The 24,989-nt window shown below is 41.4% G+C and overlaps 1 protein-coding gene across 6 annotated transcripts in view; it reads left to right on the forward strand.

Annotated features, from left to right (window-relative positions):
- kif2c (kinesin family member 2C) overlaps positions 1–24,989 on the forward strand; it is a 63,627-nt gene that overhangs the window by 14,170 nt on the left and 24,468 nt on the right. For 3 of the 6 annotated variants that reach the window (XM_055641609.1, XM_055641614.1, XM_055641615.1), the window contains 11 exons: positions 1,811–1,894; positions 3,346–3,388; positions 7,511–7,534; positions 8,266–8,376; positions 14,905–15,017; positions 15,298–15,396; positions 15,925–15,979; positions 21,666–21,828; positions 22,774–22,864; positions 24,547–24,610; positions 24,689–24,780. In XM_055641609.1, the coding sequence (XP_055497584.1) occupies positions 1,811–1,894; positions 3,346–3,388; positions 7,511–7,534; positions 8,266–8,376; positions 14,905–15,017; positions 15,298–15,396; positions 15,925–15,979; positions 21,666–21,828; positions 22,774–22,864; positions 24,547–24,610; positions 24,689–24,780 (939 nt within the window). The remainder of the gene's footprint in view (positions 1–1,810; positions 1,895–3,345; positions 3,389–7,510; positions 7,535–8,265; positions 8,377–14,904; positions 15,018–15,297; positions 15,397–15,924; positions 15,980–21,665; positions 21,829–22,773; positions 22,865–24,546; positions 24,611–24,688; positions 24,781–24,989) is intronic. The other 3 variants (XM_055641610.1, XM_055641612.1, XM_055641613.1) reach the window with 3 other exon arrangements.

Genomic DNA, 24,989 nt, shown 5'->3' on the forward strand with positions numbered 1-24,989 from the left:
TTTATTTGTTTCCTATTTATTCTTGTTTGAACATAAATTAATAGTTCTGAACCTTTTTTTGCAAGAAAACAAATAATGGGATTAGCATAAATGGATGTTTGATGGTCAATGTGGTTTCAGTGTTCCAATGGGCCAGTTTAGTTTGGAGATGCAGCATGGAAACAGGTCCTTCGACCCACCCAGACCGTGCTGCCCATCACACTGGTTCTATCCTACATACGAGGGACATTTTATGGAAGCCAATTAATCTACAAACCTGCACAACTTAGGAATGTGGAGGAAAGCAGAGCACCTGATGAAAACCCACGTGACCACAGGAAGAACATGAAAACTCCATACAGACAGCACCTGTATTCCGGGTCAAACCCGGGTCCCAGGTGTTGTAAGGCAGCAACTCTACCATTGTGCCGTCCTGTGTTTCCATTGCCATATTTATGACACTGACTGTAATGAAGCACAGTTACACTGGTGCCTCACTGCCATTGCTGTGCCACAGAGCATTGAATTGTTATAGTGTTTGTGGTCCTCACAGGTTTGTGCAACGAGTATTATAAAGCCTCGGTCTGCATTTTTTGTGCTTGGGAGAGTTGTGCAGGTTGACAGAATGGAAGGTGACAGCTTCCATCACATCCAGTGGGGACACAGAGTTTAGAGTTGTTTGTCAATACGTGTCGCATCCTCTACCCATTCTCAGCAATGGCCCATAATTTCCTGCTGGACAGAATGTAGCCTGAGCCTGGTATCTCAGCAATGAGCAATTGCTCTGCTTGCCCCAGCCTGCCCAACACTAATGTTTCTAAGCAGGCTCTCCAAACTAAGACCTGGGGTAATTTGCACTAGGTCTTTGCAGTGCACACAACGAGAGGACTGATATTTGCACCAGCTCGTGGTGCAGCATTACTGTCAACAACTCTTCCAAGTATAATGTTATGGCAGCTCTTTTAGCACAGAGTTCGTTAACGCACTTGTTCCTGGGAACGCATTCTAAGTGCTGGTGAGGTTTCTGTATATGTTTTTTTTGTGTGGGGAGGTGATACTTTATTTTCCATGTTCATAGTTAGCATGAATGTGATTATTAAACATCTATCCTTAATTAGTGGGAAATTAGGAAGTGGGAATAGCTACAGTGTAGTAGGAGCTTGGGATGTGTTTGGAAATCCCCTTCCCCACATCCCTGCCCCCATCATCCATAAGCTATCCTGTGGCCTCCAAATGAATAGCCATTTGGGAAAAGGTTAAGGATAGATCTGTTGCATGTTGAAGTGTGGTTAAGACAAATTAAATTGTCATCTTGTGGAAATCCCGTAGCTGATGACAAGGAAATATTCATCCATCACTGTAGTCTTTTTTTTCAGATTCCACAAATAAAAACCCTGCGTTTTATGCACAACCTGCACCTACAATTTCATATTTTGTAAATTTTCAGATATTTGCTCTGTCTCCATATAATAACGATCATGATAGGTTTGTATGCTGATAACTTATGGATGATGACATATGTATTTGACATTTGTTTTGTAGTAAAGGCATCTTGGTATATATCACTATATAACGTGTAGGAATGAACTGTCGATGCTGGTTTAAATCAAAAGTAGACACAAAATGCTGGAGTAACTCGGCGGGATAGGCAGCATCTCTGAAGAGAAGCAATGGGTGACGTTTCGGGTCGAGACCCTTCTGTCTTCAGCATTTTGTGTCTACCTTCATATAACTCATTGAGTATCAACCTACACATAACTTGTTTTATGTTGTCACAAACTTTTGTGTTGACTTGAATGAGTTCTGAATACATTTATTTTGCTTTTTTTAGATTGACATTGAAAACTTGCTGTTGTTAAATCCTAACTTAGTAGAAAAGATGCCACCTCCAAGCCTCCCAAGAAGGAGAACACAGGCAAGTTTTAATTTCTTGGCTCATGGGAGTTGATATATTTATTTTAATTCCTGCAATATCCTTATTTGACTGGTAACTCATTTTCCCCACAAGGAATGGTAGCTAAGTGGAGAAAAGTATTGCACATATGCAAGAAAAGTTCAATTAATCATGTTCTACAATTCAGTTAAATCATAGTTGAAACAGTAACACTGATCATCTAATATCTGACCATTCGGAGGTCCCAATGGTTCAATATCTGGATTTAACCCAATGGTCAGCCTCGCAAGATGATGCTTGCTGTGCTCCCCATTCCCTCACTTTGGCCTGGATTCCAGCACTTTAAACCTGCCAGGTTCACTGGAATGCCACTCTAATATCTTAATAATTTAATGTGAGAGAGTATTAACAAATAGTTTGAAGTGTGACTTGTGGATTTTCCAGATCACAAAAATTCCCAAGTGTGCCATGTTTACTTGTGTATCCCCAACTCGATTTACCCATCTTGAGTAAACGCCCATATGTGGAAACAAGATGTTTTGAAGACCATTTCCAGCTTGGGGTTTGAAAGAGAATTCCAAACGGCATATTTTTGTTAAAGTCAAGCACAAAATACTGGAGCAACTCTGCTGGTCAGACAGCATTTCTGGAGCAAATGGATAGGTGACCCTATTTCAGAACGATTGTGGGGAATTGGAAGTGTTGAAAAAAACAGGACATATCAGGGCTGGCAACAGATGACCTCAGGCAATGGGCTTCCCCGATAGTCCATCTGTTGGCTAGAGACAGGTATACGCCCAAGAGGGCTATGTAGTTGCGAGCTGTGGAGCTGGATAATGGACTTTTAATGGAGAGGGGAGGGAGGTGTAGATAATTCAACATCCTAAGCTACCCAAGAGAACTGAGATGCTGTTTCCCGCTGGGTTGTAAGCTACCCATGGGACATACATCTTTTGAGAGTGGGGTGGGAGAAGTTGTAGGCATCTTTAGTAGAAATTTCTTACCAAAAAATGGCAAAATAATTGAGCTGAAAGCAATGGCTGTTTGTATGTTTTACATAGCACTATGTATGAAATTTCTTGACATATCAATTAATTTGACTAATTTTAAGATTATTTAGAGATTACTACGAAATCTACCAAATATGTACCTATGGATTCAGCTGACCTGAACCCTAACATGAAAGGTCAAACTACATTGCTTAATTTCTCAGCTGGCTCTTTTCATGTTTTTGTGTCATTGAATCAAATATTTGTTTGTTTTGGAAAAGTATATTATTGGTACAAACTAATTTAGTTTATTAATTGTCACGTGCAATTATTTTCCACTCTTGGTGGAACAGGCTATTGCATGTTCAATGTCTATGCTGAGATCATAAAATAATGGAAAGCTGTATTTTTTTTTAAAGGAACTAAATGGAACATTTTGCATTCCCCTTCCAGTTACAATAAATACCTTATTATCTATTTTAGATCCCAAAACGTGAATTGGCTCTGCCAAGGAATGGAATCGCAAGTAAGTTAAAGATAAATGCTAATTCAAATGCATGTATTACTCCTCCCCCACTCCCTCCCTCCTGCTTAAAACAATGTAATAAATCTCTCATTGCACTGGGTGGAACACTTGACGGACATTTTTGTAAATGAGATCCCATTGTGACGTCATACACTGCTAACTGCCAGTGGAAAACTGGTAAGGGGCAGTTTATGTAAATGAGATCCCATTGTGACATCATAGCTGCTAACTGCCAGTGCAGGTGAAAGATTTTTCTCAAAAGTGGGATTTTGTAAAGTTAAATGTGAATAACTTGTAAAATATAACATCAATCTGAACGGAACTTGATAAAAACACACCACAGGAGAATTGTGAGTAAAGTAGTCCAAAAATAGTAGCGCTATCGTATACCATTTTGGCATAGTTCCGGGCATAAATAATTACAGACAGTCAGGCAGACTCAAAAACAAACAAGGTGAGAGTTTTAATAATGTAATAATATAATAAAATAATATACTAGACCAAGTGGGATCCGTTGCCCTAACATAATATTCCATCACTCACCCGTTCCCCCAACACAACCCGTTTCCACCACTTACCCGTTCCCCCAACGCAATATTCCACCACTCACCCATACCCCAACTGTGCAGGCGTGGCTCATTTCCCCATATCCCCAACACCCCCTTCCCCCTCTTCTCTCTCCTCCCCTACATTCTCTCCTTTCCCCTATCCACTGTCATTGCCTCCCTCCATAACCCCTCTCCCTTCCCCTCCTCTCCCGCTATCTCCCTGCTCCCCCACTCCTCTCCCCTATCCAACTCCTCCACTAAACACAATGTTAAAATAACATTTCTACCCCCCTCCTTACAACAATGTAACAAATTTCTCATTGCACTGGGTCGAACACTGTTGACGGGCAGTTTATGTAAATGAGATCCCATTGTGACGTCATAGCTGCTAACTGACGAAAGATTTTTCACAAAGTGGGATTCTGTAACATAAAAAATGTGAATGACTTGTAAAGTATAACGTCAATCTGAACGAAACGATTAAAAACACACCACAGGACAAATGTGAGTAAGGTGGTCCAGAAAATGTAGCGCTAGCGTGTACCGTTTTGGCATAGTTCCGGGCATGTATAATCACAGACAGGCAGACTCAAAAACAAACAAGATGAAAGTTTTAGTAATATGCTATATACTAAGTGGGGCCCATTGGGTCCCTGTCACACGGGAGGCCTGGTCCCCCAATGCAACCCATTCCCCAACGCAATATTCCACCACACCCATAGCTCCCACAGGAAGCGTGGTCCCCCAATGCAACCTGTTCCCCAAGGCAATATTCCACCACTCGCCTGTTTCTCCAACACAACCCATTCCCCCAACACAATATTCCACCACTCACCCATAGCCAACAACTACACAGGAGCTGCTCATTTCGCCTTGGATAGCAACGATGTTGCGAACAGGGCTAAGCTCAGGGAATAAGAAAAGATGGGGTTTTTCCACGTTTTATGAGATTTCTGAACATTTTCATTAATAACTCAAGAAATAATGCATGAATTTTTCAGATACGACTATTTTGGACTCCACAGGATAAATCTCTATCGGAATATGTCAAAGATTTACTGTTAGCGCGTCGTTTTTCGAGAAGATGTGATTACACATGAACAAATAAACATACAAATCCACATCCAAGATCAGAGTTTTAATAGCTATTAGACCAAGTGGGACCCATTGGGTCCCTGTCACACGGGAAGCCCGGTTCCCCAACGCAATATTCCACCACTAACCCATAGCCCCCACGTGACGCCTGGTCTCCCAACGCAACCCGTTCCCCAAGGAAATATTCCACCACTCGCCCGTTTCTCTAACACAGGGGCTGCTCATTTTGCCTTATTCACCCTCCCTCATTTTTAAATGTTAAAGAAAAATGCAATTGCACTTGCTAGCTAGCAGAACTCAGTGTACTGTGACTTTAAAAAAAAAAAGCATTTGCACTTGCTAGGGCTAGCAGGACTCCGTGTAGATGGATAGCAACAATGTTGTGAGCAGGGCTAAGCACAGGGAATAAGTGAAATACAGTTTTTTCCACGTTTTTTGAGATTTGTGAACATTTTCATTAATAACTCTGGAAATAATGCAAGAACTTTTCAGATAAAGCGATTTTGGACTCCACGGGATAAATCTCTATCGGAATATGTAAAATTCCATCTGCATTTACATCCAAGTTTATATTTATCACAAACCTCCAGTTTAAATTCCATTTGGAATATTTTGGAGGACCAAGAAACCAAGAAACGAGGTTCCAGCACAGATTTTTGCAGACCTCCACTGGTCACAGACTTTTAGTCAGAGTAACCCTCTTCCATCACAACTGTCCTCTATGGGTAAGCCGGTTCTAAATCCAAACAACCATCTCACCATGGATTCCATGCACCTTAAACTTGTGGATCAACCTACCATAAAAACATTTAAATCAAATGTCTTATTAAAATCCAAGTAAATTACATCCACTGCCCTCTCCTCATTGCACATCACCTTTGTCACCTCTTTTAAAGAAAAAAATACCTCAAATCGAGTTTGCAAGACATGGCCTGCCACAGACAAAGCCATGCTGACTGTGCCTAATTAGCTCATTATCTTCCAAATGAGAATAGATCCTATCCCAAAGTATCCTCTCCAATTTCTTCGCAGTCACTGTTGTGAGACTTACTGGCCCATGATCTACTTCTCTTCTTAAACAAAGGAATAACATTGGACTCCTTTACCTAATAATGGACATTTTTTTTAAACCAAATGTAATTATTTGTGTGCAAGATATCACGGATTGCATGATGGAGGTGAATCTAATAAATAATCATGATCTTAGGCATTCAACCAATAATACCTGTTCTTTCCATTTAGTTATCTTTTAGGTAAAACAATTTAATTAAGTTAAAATGCTACAGGTTTGAGAAAGGATATTGATTAAAATATATCCTTCCTGGTATTGCTTAACTGGCAGATTTCTGTATGATTATGCTGGTCAGTCATTATATACAAATTAGAATTCACATTGGAAGCAGGAGTAGGTCACTTGGTCCTTTGAGCTAAGCAATGATGCTGACCTCAACGTTGTTCCCAGTAGCTTTTCATCCTGTAGTTTATCCAGATTTTTTTTTAACTTCTGCCTTAAAATAACAATCAGACACACCTTCCATTATTCACTGACAGAGGTGTTGCAATGACAAAACCATAAGATAATTTTGTCTCATCTTGATTTAAATAGTGATCTCTAGTTATAGGTTCTCTCAATGGGGAATGTGGAGAGGATGTTCAATAATGCAACATAACTCAATGGAAGCGTTCCAGCACTGTTTCACTCCTGTAACCACAGTGCCCTCCATAATGTTTGGGACAAAGACGTTGTTTATTTATTTGCCTCTGTACTCCACAATTTGAGATTTGTAATAGAAAAAAATCACATGTGGTTAAAATACACATTGTCAGATTTTATTAAAGGCCATTTTTATACATTTTGATTTCACTATGTAGAAATTACAGCTGTGCTTACACCTAGTCCCCCTATTTCAGAGCACCATAATCTTTGGGACACAGAAATAACCTGATGATATTTAAGGTCTGGAAGCAAATTCCACTTGGCCCTTGACCTTGGTAGATGTAAAATTATACGTTTGTCAGCAGGTGATAATTACAGGAAGGAAAAGGTGTGGGAGAAAATACTGAGAGAATAAATTCTTCCAATAAATCATAAACAACCAGACTGTATCAAATGCAGAATTAGTGTCATTAAAATATCACTTCATTTGCTTGGTTCTCGTTGTAATTGAGAGCTTTCATTTCTGCCATTGGTGAATGAAGATGTCAAATTGGAATGTTGTAATTAAAAAAATATATATCTGTATTCTAAGTTTGACCTGGAAGTCTATTGTATTGTTACAGCATGCTGGTTGATTTAATTACTATATGGGAAGCAATGTTAAATGTTTGAAGCTTCATAATTAAATAAGATCTTGCATCTAAATACAAATTAATATCAAACTGATTTGTTTGTCTGCAACCATTTGGGTTGGTAGAAGAGAGGAACAGGTTTTGCAGAATCTAATGGAGTTTTTATCTTTTCATGTGATGAATATTCTAGACCCTCTCTCTGATGATCATGAAGGTAACTTTACTGATGCTATTCACCAAGTTGCACTGTATCATATCTTTCAATCACTTTAATGAAGTACAGTCTAGTTTTTGCAGCACTGGTTCTTTTTACAACTTTGAACTATGTTGAGGTGATATTAAAAGTGTTTCCTGAGTGCAACGCTTATAGTTTTATCTAAATAATTCCAAACTTCCACTGGTATGAATGCTTGACCATTTCACTTCTGATTGACAGCAGGTATAATCAGTGTAAATGTAGAGCACCATCCAGAGAACCTAGCTGTATTTTATTTTCTGCCTTATTTGCCAGCTTCTATTTCTAGGATATGCCTTGTTCCTTGACCAGTGCAGAGTGTGCTCTATCCATTAAAAAAACAAAATTGGTATCGCCAAGTCTATTTAATAATTCAGTGTTTTTGATATTCCATTTTCTTAACCATTTTGGGACATTTGTTGAATTTCTGCTGATGAAGTGGCGATCAGATGGTATGAATAGCAAACACTCCATAATGTAGATGGGACTGTTACTTTGTGCTATATGCGCATTCATGGGAGTTGCATAAGATGGTGGCCAGGTCAAAATGGATTTGCTGGATGGTTTGCTCTACAGGGGTTCTGGGGTTGTATTGGGTGTAAAATGGAATCTGGGTCCTTAATACAAAATAGAGTTGAGGATAAATGAGTAGTCACTGAATTAGGCTTTGAGATGTTAAAATATGGTCTTTTTCTAATCTGTTTTCCAAGTACGGTCCACTCGTTCAAGAGCACAAGCACAAGCTGCATTGGAAGTACAAATTGCGCCCAATTTGAGAATGGCTGAAGTAGAACCTGTAAACTACAAGAACGTCTCTGCAGGTAAAAGGCTTGTCACACGGCCTGTTTTGATATTAAATGCACACTCTCACTGAAGCTCTCTTTTAATGTTTATTATATTGATATAATATTGTTCTCCATCTGATCGGATATAAACATGTCATTCATCTTCACCTTGTGATGAGACTCAGGAATATTCCTCGTGCTATGGTACATGTAATGGATAGGCTTTGATCAAAACTTTATTTACAATCATGAAGCATGGCTTCATCACGTCACTTCGCCACAAAGATGGCTTTAGAGGAGGTTTCCTTGGTAAAGCAATTTAGTTTATAGTTTTGTCCAAAGTTTGTCAGGACATAGTCCCATGTAACTGTCAGGGGCGGGGGGGGGGGGGGGGGGGGGGGTGGGGGGGGGGGGGGGGGGGGGGGGGGGGGGGGGGGGGGGGGGGGGGGAGCACTATATACAATACAATACAATACAATTTATTTGTCATTTGGACCCCCGGTGGTCCAAACGAAATGTCGTTTCTGCAGCCATACATTACAAAACAAAAAAGACCCGAGACACAACACTGTTACACAAACATCCATCACATTGCTGCGATGGAAGGGAAAAAGTCAAAGCCCCCGGCTGGCAATGGCGATTGTCCCGCGGCCATTAAAGCCACGCCGGGTGATGCAAGGTCGCACACCGGGTCTAGTTGTTAGAGCCCCCGGCGTGCGCTCGCAAAGTCCCGCGGCCATTCCAAGCCGCGCGGGGCGATGATGTAAGGCCCCGCTCAGGTGCTCTTCAACCCCGCAACTCGGGCGGGAGAAGTCGCCGTTGCGGAAGCCCCAAAAAGCGGTCTCCCAGCAGGGACCCGCGGGCTCCCGGTGCCGCCGTCCGCCAGACCCGCAGTTGCAGCCTCCGAATCTCCGGAGGTCGGGTGGCAGCAGCGCTCCACCACCGCTCCACCCGCTCCGGACTCGGCCAGCTCCGCGACGGTGAGTAGTCGGCAGCTCCGCAGCTAGAACCCGAGGTCGTTCCTGTTGGAGGCCGCTCCACGTTGCAGCCCCAACGACACGGAGACCCGACAAAGAAAAGGTCGGTTCTCCCGTGCAGGGGAAAAATTTTAAAGTTACCCCCACCCCCCCACACACACACAACCCGAGAAAAAAACAAACAAAAACTACATAAAAATGAGACAAAAAATAATAAAACCACAGACGGACTACAGAGGCCGCTGCTGACGAGAGTCGCGCCGCCCACCGAGTACAGTCCTCTCCATAATGCGTGGGACAAAGACCCATCATTTATTTATTTACCTCTACTGCATAATTTGAGATTTGTAATAGAAAAAATCATGTGGTTAAAGTGCACATTGTCAGATTTTAATAAAGGCCATTTTTACACATTTTGGTTTCACCATGTAGAAATTACAGTAGTGTTTATACATCGTTTCCTCCCCCCCCTCCCCCCACATTTGGGACACAGCAATGTCATGTAAATGAAAGTAGTCATGTTTAGTATTTTGTTGCATATCCTTTGCATGCAATGACTGCTTGAAGTCTGCGATTCATAGATAACACCAGTTGCTGGGTGTCTTCTCTGGTGATGCTCTGCCAGGCCTGTATTGCAGCCATCTTTAGCTTATGCTTGTTTTGGGGGTTAGTCCCCTTCCGTTTTCTCTTCAGCATATAAAAGGCATGCTCAATTGGGTTCAGACCAGATGATGGCCACTCAAGAATTGACCATTTGTTAGCTTTGAAAAACTCCTTTGTTGCTTTAGCAGTATGTTTGCGATCATTGCCTTGCTGTAGAATGAATCGCTGGCCAATGAGTTTTGAGGCATTTGTTTGAACTTGAGCAGATGGGATGTGTCTATACACATCAGAATTCATTATGTTACTACCATCAGCAGTTGTATCATCAATGAAGATAAGTGAGCCAGTACCTTCAGCAGCCATACATACCCAGGCCATAACACCCCCCACCACCGTGTTTCACAGATGAGGTAGTATTGTATAATCTACAAAATCTCACGACAGGAAGTAGAGAACAAGCGACACTTAGCTGAGCCAGACATCTTGAGTCACGTTTATTTCAGAAGCCTCTTACCTTAATTCTCACTAATCATAACCCGTGTGCAGATAAGACCAATTAGTGCGTCTGAGCTTGGGAGTTGATATTGGCTCTTGTAGCTGGCGCCACAGTTCCCCCCTCAGGCAACGAGTCATACAAGGTGGCGACCGCCTGGCTTTGTCCTGACCCGTACCAGTGTGGCGGATTGATTTTACAGCCTGATCTTGTTTGGTACTGCAGTGTGGGAGCTCTTTGACAGGAAGTGTTGGGGGTCATGTGACTTTGCTGGTTCTGTGGGTGAGATAGTCGGTTGGTTCTCGACGTATGCTGGCTTTAATCAGTCGACGGATATGGTGTCAGTTTTTCCATTTGATTGATCACAAATCTTTAGGGTAGGCGTTGGATGACTTGGTACGAGCCATAATTATGGCCCCTGGTTCTGGACTCCCCCAACATTGGGAACATGTTTCCTGCCTCTAGCTTATCCAAACCCTTAATAATCTTATATGTTTCCATAAGATCCCCTCTCATTCTTCTAAATTCCAGAGTATACAAGCCCAGCCGTTCTAATCTATCAACATATGACAGTCCCGTCATCCCGGGAATTAACCTCGTGAACCTACACTGCACTCCCTCGATAGCAAGAATATCCTTCCTCATGTTTGGAGACCAAAATTGCACACAATACCCACTATACTCAACTCCTCTTGTTATGAAGGCCAGCATGCCATTTGCTTTCTTCACTGCCTGCTGTACCTGCGTGCTTATTTTCAGTGACTGATGAACAAGGACCCCCAGATCCTGTTGTACTGCCCCTTTTCCCATTTTGACACCATTTAGATATCCTGCCTTCCTGTTTTTGCCACCTGTGGAAAACCTCACATTTATCCACATTAAACTGCACCTGCCATGCATGTGCCCACTCACCCAACCTGTTCAAGTCAGCCTGCATTCTCATAGAATCCTCCTCACAGTTCACACTGCCATCCAGCTTTGTGTCATCTGCAAATTTGCTAATGTTACTTTTAATGCCTTCGTCCAAATCATCAATGTATATTGTAAATAGCTGCGGTCCCAGCACCCCGAGCCTTGCGGTACCCACTAGTCATTGCCTGCCATTCTGAAAGGGTCCCATTAATTCTTACCCTTTGTTTCCTGTCTGCCAACCAATTTTCTATCCATGTCAGCACCCTACCCCCAATATCATGTGCTCTAATTTTGCCCACTAATCTCCTATGTCGGACCTTATCAAATACTTTCTGAAAGTCCAGGTAACCTACATGCCCTGGCTCTCCCTTGTCCATTTTCCCACTTACATCCTCAAAAAATTCCAGAGGATTAGTCAAGCATGATTTCCCCATCGTAAGTCCATGCTGACTCGGACCGATCCTGTTACTGCTATCCAAATGTGCCGCCATTTCAAATTTTATAATTGACTCCGGCATCTTCCCCACCACCGATGTCGGGCTAACTGGTCTATAATTCCTTGTTTTCTCTCTCCCACTTTTCTTAAAAAGAGTGATAACATTAGCTACCCTCCAATCCACAGGAACTGATCCTGAATTTATAGAACATTGGAAAATGATCACCAATGCGTCCACAATTTCTAGAGCCACTTCCTTAAGTGTACCCTGGGATGCAGACCATCAGGCCCTGGGGATTTATCAGCCTTCAGTCCCATCAGTCTACCCAACACCGTTTCCTGCCTAATGTGAATCTCATTCAGTTCCACCGCCACCACAAATCCTCTGGTCTCTACATCAGGAATATTGTTTGTGTCCTCCTTAGTGAAGACGGATCCAAAGTACCTGTTCAACTCATCTGCCATTTCCTTGTTCCCCATAATAAATTCACCCATTTCATTCTTCAAGGGTCCAACTTTGACCTTAACTAGTTTTTTTCTTCTTCATATACAGTGGCTTGCAAAAATTTTCATACCCCTTGAATTTTTCCACATTTTGTCACGTTACAACCACAAACATAAATGTATTTTATTGGGATTTTATGTGATAGACCAACACAAAGTGGTGCATAATTGTGAAGTGGAGGGAAAATGATACATGGTTTTCAATTTTTTTTACAAATAAAAAACTGAAAAGTGTGGCGTGCAAAAGTATTCAGCCCCCCTGAGTCAATACTTTGTTGAACTACCTTTTGCTGCAATTACAGCTGCAAGTCTTTTGGGGTATGTCTCTACCAGCTTTACACATCTAGAGACTGAAATTTTTGCCCATTCTTCTTTGCAAAATAGCTCAAGCTCAGTCAGATTGGATGGAGAGCGTCTGTGAACAGCAATTTTCAAGTCTTGCCAGAGATTCTCAATTGGATTTAGGTCTGGACTTTGACTGGGCCATTCTATCACATGAATATGCTTTGATCTAAACCATTCCATTGTAGCTCTGGCTGTATGTTTAGGGTCGTTGGCCTGCTGGAAGGTGAACCTCCGCCCCGGTCTCAAGTCTTTTGCAGACTCCAACAGGTTTCCTTCCAAGAATGCCCTGTATTTGGCTCCATTCATCTTCCCATCAACTCTGACCAGCTTCCCTGTCCCTGCTGAAGAAAAGCATCCCCACAGCATGATGCTGCCACCACCATGTTTCACAGTGGGGATGGTGTGTTCAGGGTGATGTGCAGTGTTAGTTTTCCGCCACACATAGCGTTTTGCATTTGGGCCAAAAACTTCAATTTTGGTCTCATCTGACCAGAGCACCTTCCTCTACATGTTTGCTGTGTCCCCCACATGGCTTGTGGCAAACTGCAAACGGGACTTCTTATGGCTTTTTTTCAACAATGGCTTTCTTCTTGCCACTCTTCCATAAAGGCCCGATTTGTGGAGTGCATGACTAATAGTTGTCCTGTGGACAGATTCTCCCACCTGAGCTGTGGATCTCTGCAGCTCCTCCAGAGTTACTTGGCTGCTGCGTCTCTGATCAATGCTCTCCTTGCCCGGCCTGTCAGTTTAGGTGGACGACCATGTCTTGGTAGGTTTGCAGTTGTGCCATACTCTTTCCATTTTCGGATGATGGATTGAACAGTGCTCCGTGAGATGTTCAAAGCTTGGGATATTTTTTTATAACCTAACCCTGCTTTAAACTTCTCCACAACATTATCCCTGACTTGTCTGGTGTGTTCCTTGGGCTTCATGATGCTGTTTGTTCACTAATGTTCTCTAACAAACCTCAGGCCTTCACAGAACAGCTGTATTTATACTGAGATTCGATTACACACAAGTGGACTCTATTTACTAATTAGGTGACTTCTGAAGGCAATTGGTTGCACTGGATTTTATTTAGGGGTATCAGAGTAAAGGGGGCTGAATACTTTTGCACGCCACACTTTTCAGTTTTTTTATTTGTAAAAAAATTTGAAAACCATGTATCATTTTCCTTCAACTTCACAATTATGCACCACTTTGTGTTGGTCTATCACATAAAATCCCAATAAAATACATTTATGTTTGTGGTTGTAACGTGACAAAATGTGTAAAAGTTCAAGGGGTATGAATACTTTTGCAAGTCACTGTACCTAACAAAGCTTTTACTCCTTTATATTCTTGGCTAGCTTACCTTCATACCTCATCTTTTCTCCCCGTATTGCCTTTTTAGTTATCTTCTGTTGGTCTTTAAAAGTTACCCAATCCTCTGGCTTCCCGCTCATCTTTGCTATGTTATATTTCTTTATTTTATTTTTTTACTATCCCTGACTTCCCGTGTCAGTAACGGTTTCCCCTTAATCCCCTTGTAATCTTTCTTCCTCTTTAGAATGAACCGATCCTGCACCTTCTGTATTATTCAGGTCAGCTGATCAGCTGCTCCTTGAGGTACCAAGGTCTAAGCGGAAGCTCAGAGGGGATAGAGCCTTTTCTGTTGCTGCTCCGGCACTCTGGAACACCTTGCCGTTGCACATCAGACAGGCCCCCTCACTGTCCATCTTCAAATCCACCCTAAAAACTCATTTTTATTCTCTGGCTTTCGACACTGGCTGAGACATTGCTCCTGTTTTTAGTGCTTTTAATGTCTTTTAATTTTTACTGTTTTATAGTCCTTTGTTTTACGGTTTTTAATGGTTTGTAATAACTTCTTGTCCATGAGTTCTCATGTACAGCACTTTGTGGCAACTGCAGTTGTTTAAAGTGCTTTATAAATAAAGTTATTATTATTATTATTCCCAGAAATACCTGCCATTGTTGTTCCACTGTCATCCCTGCTAGGGTATCTTGCCAATCAACATTGGCCAGCTCCTCCCTCATGGCTCCATAGTCCTCTTTGCTCAAGTGTAATACCGACACCTCCGATTTACCCATCTCCCTCTCAAATTGTAGACTACTTGCGTACCCTTGTAAATTGAATGATGTGGTAGGTTTAAATATTCTGTGGGTCCATAAATACATTGCTTCTTTAAGTGATTCGTGAGAAATTGATGAAAGAATTTGCTGCATATGTTCATTTTTTTCCCTGCTGGTTCATGTTTCTGGTAAAATCAAAATCCTAGTAGTGAATTTAGTAGTGAAATGTTTTGCAGGAAGAAAATCCACTTGTGTAAGAGAAACTGAAAGATTGAAGAAACAGCGGGATGATAGGCGAACGCAGCTTCACGAAATAAGGGGGAAACGTGCTCAGGTAGGAACTTGTGCACATCCAGACATGGAGCAAGTTGAATAAATAGCATCTTTGTTGGAATATAAAATGTAACTTTGAAGTTTGATACCTTCTCCAAAAAAACACTTTTTTTTTGGACTGTCTTGATTCAGTTTTCCCTATATCTTAAAAGATGATATTTTCCTGCAATTTCACTTTACCGTGTGCAATTTATACTTCGTATAAAATGCAAATCTATTTTTAATTTATTGTTTAAAACCTCTCTGCAGCTAAATATTTTTCATTTTTTTAATTGTTACAGGAATATGACACCAGCAATCCAAACTGGGAATTCATGAAAATGATTACAGAATTTAGAGCATCTCTAGATTGTTATCATCCACTGTCTACTTCCGATCCTGTGAGTAATAATCTTGTATCATGCTTAATGATTTGGATGTAATGGCTATCAGTGATGCTGTACTCTTTGCCTTGATCCTCAAAGAGAACTGGCCTCAAGGTTTGGCATCTGAAGAGTACACTTGCCCTGTTCTAGCAAATTGTAGCATGAAACTGAAGTCTACCTTGAACAGTGGCGCAAGATAAAGATACCATAGTAATACTTTTGAACTGACTGCTAAAAAACTTGTTTACAAAAGCACAGTCATAGAAACATAGAAAATAGGTGCAGGAGTAGGCCGTTCGGCCCTTCAAGCCAGCACCGCCATTCAATATGATCATGGCTGATAATCGAGAATCAGTACCCTGTTCCTGCTTTCTCCCGATATTATGGTTTTGTGCTGGTTATCTTAAAGATTTACAATATAGCTTAGTCCAGACAATTGCACCCTTGGGATTTGTGATTTGTCTCATTTCAGAAATTGAAGATTTTGGGTGTAATCTTACATTGAGTGCTCTTTTCATTATGTTGCCTTTTAAATTCTTTCAGGTTGAGTTGCACAAAATATGCGTCTGTGTCCGGAAACGGCCACTCAGCAGAAAAGGTTTGCTCAATTATATTATAATTGTAGATAAGAATATATTGCACATTTTTGAGGCTGTGCTGCCCCGTGGGCTTAAAAGTGCTTGGAATTTATCGTCAATGCTTGGCTTTGTCTTGCCTTGGAGTGAGGAAGGGTATCCACCTTTTATGGGTCTGATAAATTCTAAAATCAAATTTACCATTCAATATGTTCCATTGCCTTGTACTTAAATTGTGCAGTGCCAATCTCGTGCTAATGTACTCCTCAGTTATAATCATCATGTCTCCTACCATATGCATTGTTAACATGCTTGACCACTGTTATACCACCATCAGTTGCATTTATAACTACTCCTACCATGTCTCAATCCTCCGTCGGTGCTGCTCCTGTAGGTATGTAGAGACTGAATCGCGAGGCAGGAATGAAAAAATACCGTAGCTGTCTGACGAGGCCAAGGATCTATATCGAGACTGCCTGGTAGACTGGAACATGTTCAAGGCCACTTCATCTAGCCTGAATGAGTATTATCTCCAACATCAACAGTTTCATTAAGAAATGCGTTCTCAATTGCTATCAAAGACAGGCCTACCCTTATGAGAAACTTTGGATGAACAGTGGTATTCACTCTCTGTTAAAGTCAAGATCCAAGACTTTCAGGAAGAATAATCCCTTTCAAGAAGAATCTCCACATGCGAAGAGGATTTCCAAGAGCCATTTCAAAAACTAGCTAGAGGCTCAATTCAATTAAGTCTATGCAAGGTGACTGTGGCAGAGGTTAAATACCCTTACAAGCTGACGTTGGGAGTGATCTCTACCTATGACGCAACTCTACTGGATAAGCCAAATGCCTTTTATGCCTGTTTTGAATAGGCAAACAAAGTTTCACCTTTGCACAATTTCTCGCTCATGCCCAAAGCCCCGCTAGCTCTGTCTATACATCATGTGCCAGGAGTCAGATCTGCTTTCACAATGGTAAACGGATGGCGGGCGGAGACGGAGAGTGACAGAGAGAGATGGAGAGGGGGGCCCGCTCAGAGTTGAACAGTAGGTGCTTGCCAAGCCGGGCAAAATGGCACAGCTTTTAGGTTGCCCAGCAGGACTTTAGGTCGCCATTGGCGCCCGGGCAACCGTTAGTTTCGAGCCCTGCATCTGTGTTTCACTAGATTCCTTTTTAAACACATGATTGTCGTGGCTATCCCTCGAGGTCGAGGATGATGGTCTACGTTCTGTTGGTTTTATGGACTATAAAGTGGCTTATGAGTCCAATCCTGACTTTGAAAGTTCTTCGACATTCAGAACAGGTAATTCCAGATGGCAGATCGGGCTTTGGTTGTTGCTGCCTCTCTTTCTGTTTTCTTCTCTTTTCTTCTAATTCTGCACATCTCTTGGCTTTGAAGGTCGCTGTTCCTTCTTGGATGAAGGTTCACCAGAGTTTCCTGTCCTTGGCATTGGTTTCCCAATTATCGATGTCGATTGCACATTTCTTCATGCTGGCCTTTAAGGCGTCTTTAAATCTCTTCTTTTGTCCGGCTCTTTTCCGTTTGCCTTCTTTAAGATGGGATTAGAAGGTTTGATTTGGTAGACGCTTGTCTTCCATCTGAACAACATGACCTTAGTTGGTTCTTGATGACGAAGGCGTGGATGCTAGATGTTTTTGCTTCATTCAGCACGCTGACGTTGGTTCTTCTGTCTTCCCAACTGATATTTAAACTACTCCGAAGACATAATTGATGGAACTTTTCAAGTGTTTTCGTATGGTGTCCAGGTTTCTGATGCATACAGGAGCTTTGGAATCACCACTGCCTTGTACACTAACATTTTGGTGTCTGTTCGGATGTCACAATTTTGAAAGACTCTCGTTCGAAGACGTCCAAAAGCTGTTCCAGCACACTTAAGGCGTTGTTGAATCTTGTCATCAAGATTGATATTGGAGGAGAGGTGACTTCCAAGGTACGGAAAGTGATCCACATTTTCCAAGGTTGTTTCACCAAGTTGAATTGGTTCTTTCCGATTTGTCTCAGTTGGTGACGATCGGTAGATAACCTGAGTTGATGGTAAGTCCAAGTTTTGTGTATGGCACTGTTGAAGGCAGTCGGGATCTGTTGCAGATGATTTTCTGAGAGAGCTGCAACACATTTGCCGTCTGCGTATTGGAACTCGATGAGGGAGCTCATAGTTGTCTTAGTTTTGGGCTTGAGACGGGCAAGATTGAAAAGTCTGCCATCTGTTCTGCAGGCGATTCCTGGCGATAGGTCATCCTGGATGATGTGGATGGTTGTCAAATTAAAGATGGTGAACAGTGTTGGGGCAATCACGCATCCTTGTTTCACTCCTGACCTGAATTGAAATGGCTCACAGTTGCTGTTGTTGGCCATGACTGTGGCAAGCCTGTCATTGGGGAGGAGTCTCAGGATTCGAATGTACTTTTCAGGACATCCAAAGGTGGATAGGATGTCCCATGAGAGTTCCTTTGATACAGAGTCGAAGGCCTTAGTGAGGTCGATGAATGGCAACATTTTTCTTGTAGTTGATGTATTGTGAAGATCAATTTTGGCTGTTCCACATGATGGTCTAAAACCGGCTTGTGTCTCTGGAAGGATCTTCTCGGCTAAAGGTTTGAGTCGGTTGTTCATGATGTGGGGGAGGACTTTGCCTGCTGTTGCTAATAGGGAAATTCCACAATAGTTTTCGCAGTCAGATCGATCGCCTTTCCTTTTGTAGATGGCAACGATTGCTGAGTCTCTAAAATCTCTTGGTACGTCTTTGTTTATCCAGATCTTGATGAGAAGTTGATGCAGATGGTAATGGAGCAGGTTACCTCCAATTTTGTAGACCTCGATTGGTGTTCCATCGAGTCCAGCTGCCTTGTTGTTTTTCAAGGTTTTGACGGCTTCTTTGACTTCTTCAAGTGATGGTAATCTGCTTGGGGAGTCAGCAACAGGCTGCTTTGGAATGTTGGGGATCACATTCCTGTCAAATGAGGTGATTTGATTTAGATCTTCAAGGTGTTCCCTCCATCTAGAATTGATGTCAGCATTGCTCTTCAGAATGGTTGACCCATCTTTGCTTTTGAGAGGGGCTTGACCGTGAGTGGATGGACCAAAAATGGCTTTGATGGGGTTGAAAAAGCTTCCAGTGTCGTTGCAGTCTGCTAGTTGTTGGATTCCCTGAGCTTACTCCATCCTCCATTGGTTTTTCAGGTTTCGGGTGCTCTTCTGGACTGCAGCGTTGCATTCTGATAACACTTCCTTTTGGTAGCCAACTGTTGGTCATTTTGCAAGGTGATGAAAGCTTTTCTCTTTTCATCGATGAGTTGTTGTTGTTTGTCATTATTGTCAAACCAATCCTGATGGTTTTTTTTTACCAGAACCCAATTGTTTCCGTGCAGGAGGTGATGATAGCGTTCTTTAATCGATTCCAGTGTTCTTCGACAGATGGTGGGACTTGTTGAGGCAATTGTTCTTGAAGTTTTTGTTGAAACTTCTGTACATGGTTGATGTCTTGAAGGACGTCAACATTGAATTTGTTGATGGTGTTCTGGTTTTGATGTTTCCTTTTGGGCAGAATCTTCATTCTCATGGTGGACGAGATGAGACGATGGTCTGTCCAGCACTCATCGGCACCAGTAACAGCTCTTGTTTTCAGTACATCTTGTTGGTCACCGGATCGTACGATGATGTAATCGAGGTTCCAGTGTTTTGAACGTGGATGCTGCCAAGAGACTTTGTGCCCGTTTTTCTGGTGAAATAAGGTGTTTGTAATCACCAGGTTGTGTTCACCACATTTGGGGAGGAGGAGTGCTCCATTGGCATTGACCATGCCAACTCATTCCTTGCTGATTGTTCCAGTCCAGAGCCTATGATCTTTCCCGACTTTGGCATTGAAGTCTCCTAAGAGAATGATCTTGTCGTCGTTGGAAACAGAGGATAGGACGTGGTCAAGTTGGGCGTAGAAGTTCTCCTTTACTTCATCTTCAGTGTCCAGAGTTGGAACATAGGCGCTGATGATGGTGGCGTGTTGGTTCTTGACGAGCTGGATTCGTAGAGTCATAAAACGTTCGTTGATTCCCAGTAGTTGTTCTGTCAGCTTCTGAAGTAGGCTGCTTCGGATGGCAAAACCTACTCCTCCGCTTAGGATCAAGACCTTTCCAGAAAAAGATGTATTGACCTTGTTCTTCCTTCAGTTGCCCTTCTCCAGCTCTGCGGGTCTCACTCAGAGTAACGATGTCAAAGCTGAATTTTCGGAGTTCCCGAGCAATAAAGGCGGTTCTTCCCTCTGGTCGGTCTGAGTTTGAGTTGTCCATCAGAGTTTGTATATTCCAAGTTCTGAGTTTCATAATTTTGTTTCTTGATGGTTTTCGACCGCATAATGTATGCGGCTTTCAAGACAGGAAGAGACAAAGCAGACTATTTTTAGGGCACCTTTTCTAGCCCCTTCCTAGTTCGGGGTGAGCAGAGTGGATCCTAAATAGGGCTGCTCAGACATGAATACTGCCACCGAACAACTTTCCTGCTTCTGTCCAAAGTTGAACGATTGAATCAAGTATTTGCCGCTTCGGTGCCAGTTCTTGACTAGGAGCTTCCAGCCATCACATGGCCTGCTCCCGTCGCCCTTTCCCGATCGCCGAAAGTCTTTGGAAGTTTTGTGCTGCTCACAGACCGAAGATGCCTGTTTGTTAAACGTGTACTTGATGTTGCACTCCAAGAGGCACATGGTCCTTCACAAATCAATCAACTTATTCCAATGGCAAGGGAACCAAGACAATTGGAGCTGATAGATCTGTTGCAGCCTTAATTCGCCTTCACAGCCATTGAGTTCAAGATAATTGTCCACCTGGTCCGCCGTTGAGGTCTTGTAGGTTGGATCGGATTGTTCTTAGTCTGGATCCTCATCCTCGACCTTACCCCGTCATGGGTGGCCCTACCAGAAGGTGGTGCCTCCGTCGGCATCGCTCTCAGAATCATGGGGACTAGCAAGCTTCTTCACCACGACAAGGTAAACGATCCGAAGAGGATCGTATATACATGATAGCTTATGCTTCATAAAGCCATTTACCAATTGTTGTGTAACCTAATGAAGGATCACAAATTTAAGATGATCATTAGGAAATCCAGGAAGGAATTTGGGTGAAACTTCTTTATTCAACAGTATTAGAATCAAGGCTACATACAAAAACTTCCATATTTTGAAACTACTGTGCAGGATCCTAAGACGGGACCCATTTTAAATATTGTTTTATTCCATCTCTTCCCTACCTTTTTGTAAACTATGACCTTTACTTTAAATCTGAAGTTGCCAGTGTAGTTATATTTATTAAACTCCAGTAAACAAATGAAAATAGCTTTTTTTTTTCAATTGCCAAATGCATGTGAATTATTGTCCACTTATCATGCTTTTGGAAATAAGCTATTTATTGGGTGTACTATTTTAAAACTCAAGACCCACAGGGTTCTTTCCCACTGAATAGATTTTTTCTTTCTGTTGCACTCAATGGATAACTTAAAAAAAAAATAAAAAAATTAAGATATTGTGCATTGTTGAGAAAAGAGAGGTTAGCCACATGTCTTAATAGCATGTGTTAATCATAGGTTTGCAAATATTTGAATAAAAGGGAATAACGTAGTCTTGCTAACGTAAGAGTAGGTGTGGCAGTGGATATGATTTCTTAAATGACCTGTTTGGGGTTTAATCTTTTTTTACTTCACAGAAAAAATGAAAAAAGAGATTGATGTTATTACCGTTTCAAGTAAAAATGTTGTCCTTGTGCATGAGCCAAAGATGAAAGTTGATCTCACCAAGTTCTTGGATAACCAGCCTTTCAAATTTGACTATGTCTTTGATGATTCAGCTATCAACGAAGAAGTATATAGGTACTGTAAATCTTGTTTGAAAATGACAGTTTGAACAGCAGTAATATATTCCTGGTTTTAGTGATTATTAATTATATTTTCACTGGTGTGTGAAATGAGCAGGGTACGGATACACGATAGTGAGACTTTAACCATGAAGGTCTCTTATCTTATGACCCGTCTCCTCAACTGTTATTTCTTTAAATTTGGAGTCATTCTCAATTCATATATAATATAGCGGGCAGGATATTCCCTAGGACATTAACGTGTTTGACATTAGAATGTATACATTTAAGAGGAAGTTGGATTTACAAAAAATAGAATCCAATAGGATGTTATTGATGGGATAAACTGCATTGATGTGTATTGAGGTAAATTGGTACATATATATAGTGGTGTGGATTGTTTGAGCGGTGGCTGCTCTGCAATCTACTTGGTGCTCAGATTTTGCGAAGTTTATTTTAATATTACTAGGTTGAGGAAAATGTATGTTATATCTTTCAATGATCTGGCCTTGTTTCCCCATAGTGTTCTCCATAGGTATACAACTGCATCCCAAACATGGGTAACCCAAGCCTGAATGCTTGTGGTTTTGTTTCAGGTCTGACTCTTTCAGCTGTTGTTTTCTTAGTCGGTTTATTCCGAGGAAAACAAGTTATCTTGGGAGGCATTTGCACATGGAAATTCTGAAAAGAAACTTGCTGAAATATAATAATAATGCATTCAGTTATATAAAGTACTGAACTGCCTGGATTTGAATCTTAATGCATGCTACAGATTACACTTCTGACATGTTCGATCCTATCAAATTTGGGATTAGTAGCCTATCTTTGGTTTCAAAATGACTTGGTTCTGCAGTAAGACCATCATGTTGTTCCTGCTTAGCAATTAAATCCTTGAGTTTGATCATAATTATGTATGTTTGTAAAAATGTTGCCGTGTTTTCAATGTAATTTTTTATCCTAGGTTCACAGCAAAGCCTTTGGTACAAACCATCTTTGAAAGAGGAATGGCTACCTGTTTTGCCTATGGGCAGACTGGAAGTGGCAAGACTCATGTAAGATATTATGCATAACGTGGATTCCTTGTAAAAAAATATTTTAACCCTATGATTTTGTTTGGGGTTGTATGGAGTTACTGATATGTTATTTTTGCTCTAGAATCATTTATGATCTGCATTTAGAATGATATTAGAAAACAGGGCTTGAAGTACTAAGCCTAATGAATGTGGGATAGGGAGTGAGGGGAAAGACCTCCCATTTGCCCAAAAAGTGGGGTAACATTAGCTACCCTCCAATCCACAGGAACTGATCCTGAATTTATAGAACATTGGAAAGTGATCACCAATACGTCCACCATTTCTAGAGCCACTTCCTTAAGTAGCCTGGGATACAGAATATCAGGCCCTGGGCATTTATCAGCCTTCAGTCCCATCAGTCTATCCAACACCATTTCATGACAAATGTGAATTTCCTTCAGTTCCTCCGTCACCCTAGATCCTCTGGCCACTAGTACATCAGGGAAATTGTTTGTGTCTTCCTTGGTGAAGACTGACCCAAAGTACCTGTTCAACTTGTCTGCCATTTCCTTGTTCCCCATAATAAATTCACCTAAAATGGAGAATTTATGGTCAGCTGGTCAGCTAAAATATTCAAACACCTTTTTAAAAGGGCACATTTTAAAATGAAATAGTTTCTAATTCTTGCCAATAATTGTTAAATAAATCAATTGGTAAATATTTATTTCCTTTGCCTTGAAGTTGTTTTGTCTAGTGATATAAGTTGAACCTATGCCATTTCTAATTTGGTGCAAATTCATTGCACAAAACCTGGAGCATAATTTAAAGTTATGGTTCTAGTGCTGGGATGGCGAGTCCAGTGCCAGGAAAACAGAATAAAAGCAAGGACTGGTGAAATTTAGTACATGCCTGTCTATAAGTGGCCATCTGGTAAAAAAAAATCCAGAGGTGTTCCCACAAAGGAAGCTGTGCACCACCTTAAATAGATAATAAATCCCAATTGAGATTTTTTTTGAGGATGTTTGCAGGGTCTCGGGGTTTAATCTATAGGGAGAGGTTGAGTAGGCTGGGACTGTACTCCTTGGAGTGCAGGAGGTTGAGGGTTGATCTTGGAGGTGTATAAAATCATATGGTCAATAGATCGGGTAGATGCACAGTTTTTAAGAAGGAACTGTAGATGCTGGAAAAATCGAAGCTAGATAAAAATCGAGGGTAGATGCACAGAGTCTCTTGCCCAGAGTTGGAGAATCGAGGTCCAGAGGACAGTTTTAAGGTGATGGGGGAAGAAATTTAATTGGAATCTGGCAGGTAACTTTATTACTCAAAGGGTGGTGGGTGTATGGAACGAACTGCCAGAAGAGGTAGTTGAGGCAGAGACCATCCCAACATTTAAGAAACGGTTAGACAGATACATGGATTGGACTAGTTTGGAGGGATATGGGCCAAACACAACAAGGTGGGGCTAGTGTAGCTTTGGCCGGATGTGGGCAAGTTGGGCTGAAAGGCCTGTTTCCACGATCTATGACTAATTGAATCCTCGCAAATGTGAGCCCCAACCTATGACACATGAAAATAATAAGATATGGGGAAATTGAGGATGTTACCTGCATGACTTATTGTCTGCTTTTGTGACAGTGTCTTAATTTGCAACAGCAAGTCTTGTTTCTTCAACTATTCCAGTGTAACGGTAACACAAACATTTTAATATTTCCTTTTTTTAGACAATGGGTGGTGATTTCTCTGGGAAGAATCAAGACTCTTCCAAAGGAATCTACGCACTTGCAAGTAAGCAATGGATAAAAAATGGATGGAAATATAATGTGTCTGTGACACAATTATTAAGTTTCCTTTTTTTTCCTTCAGCTCAAGATGTATTTTCGCTGCTTGAACAGCCCCGATACAAGGATCTTAATCTGAAAGTATTTGTAAGCTTTTTTGAAATCTATAGCGGTAAGGTAAGTGCACATTTCATAAATCAAAGGTGTATATAAGTTGTGTGCTAACTACCAATGGAAATCATAAAAATAAAAATGTGTGAGCTAGAAAAGCACTCAAATTCTCAAGGAATTTGAAACAATTCAGAAAGAAAAGTAATTGAGGATGGGGCTGTTCAACTGGCAAAAATGAAATGGAGAAAAATGTTTTTAAAGGTGTATTTGTGTGC

Source organism: Leucoraja erinacea, chromosome 10 (assembly GCF_028641065.1).
Source record: "Leucoraja erinacea ecotype New England chromosome 10, Leri_hhj_1, whole genome shotgun sequence".
Classification (NCBI taxonomy): domain Eukaryota; kingdom Metazoa; phylum Chordata; class Chondrichthyes; order Rajiformes; family Rajidae; genus Leucoraja; species Leucoraja erinaceus.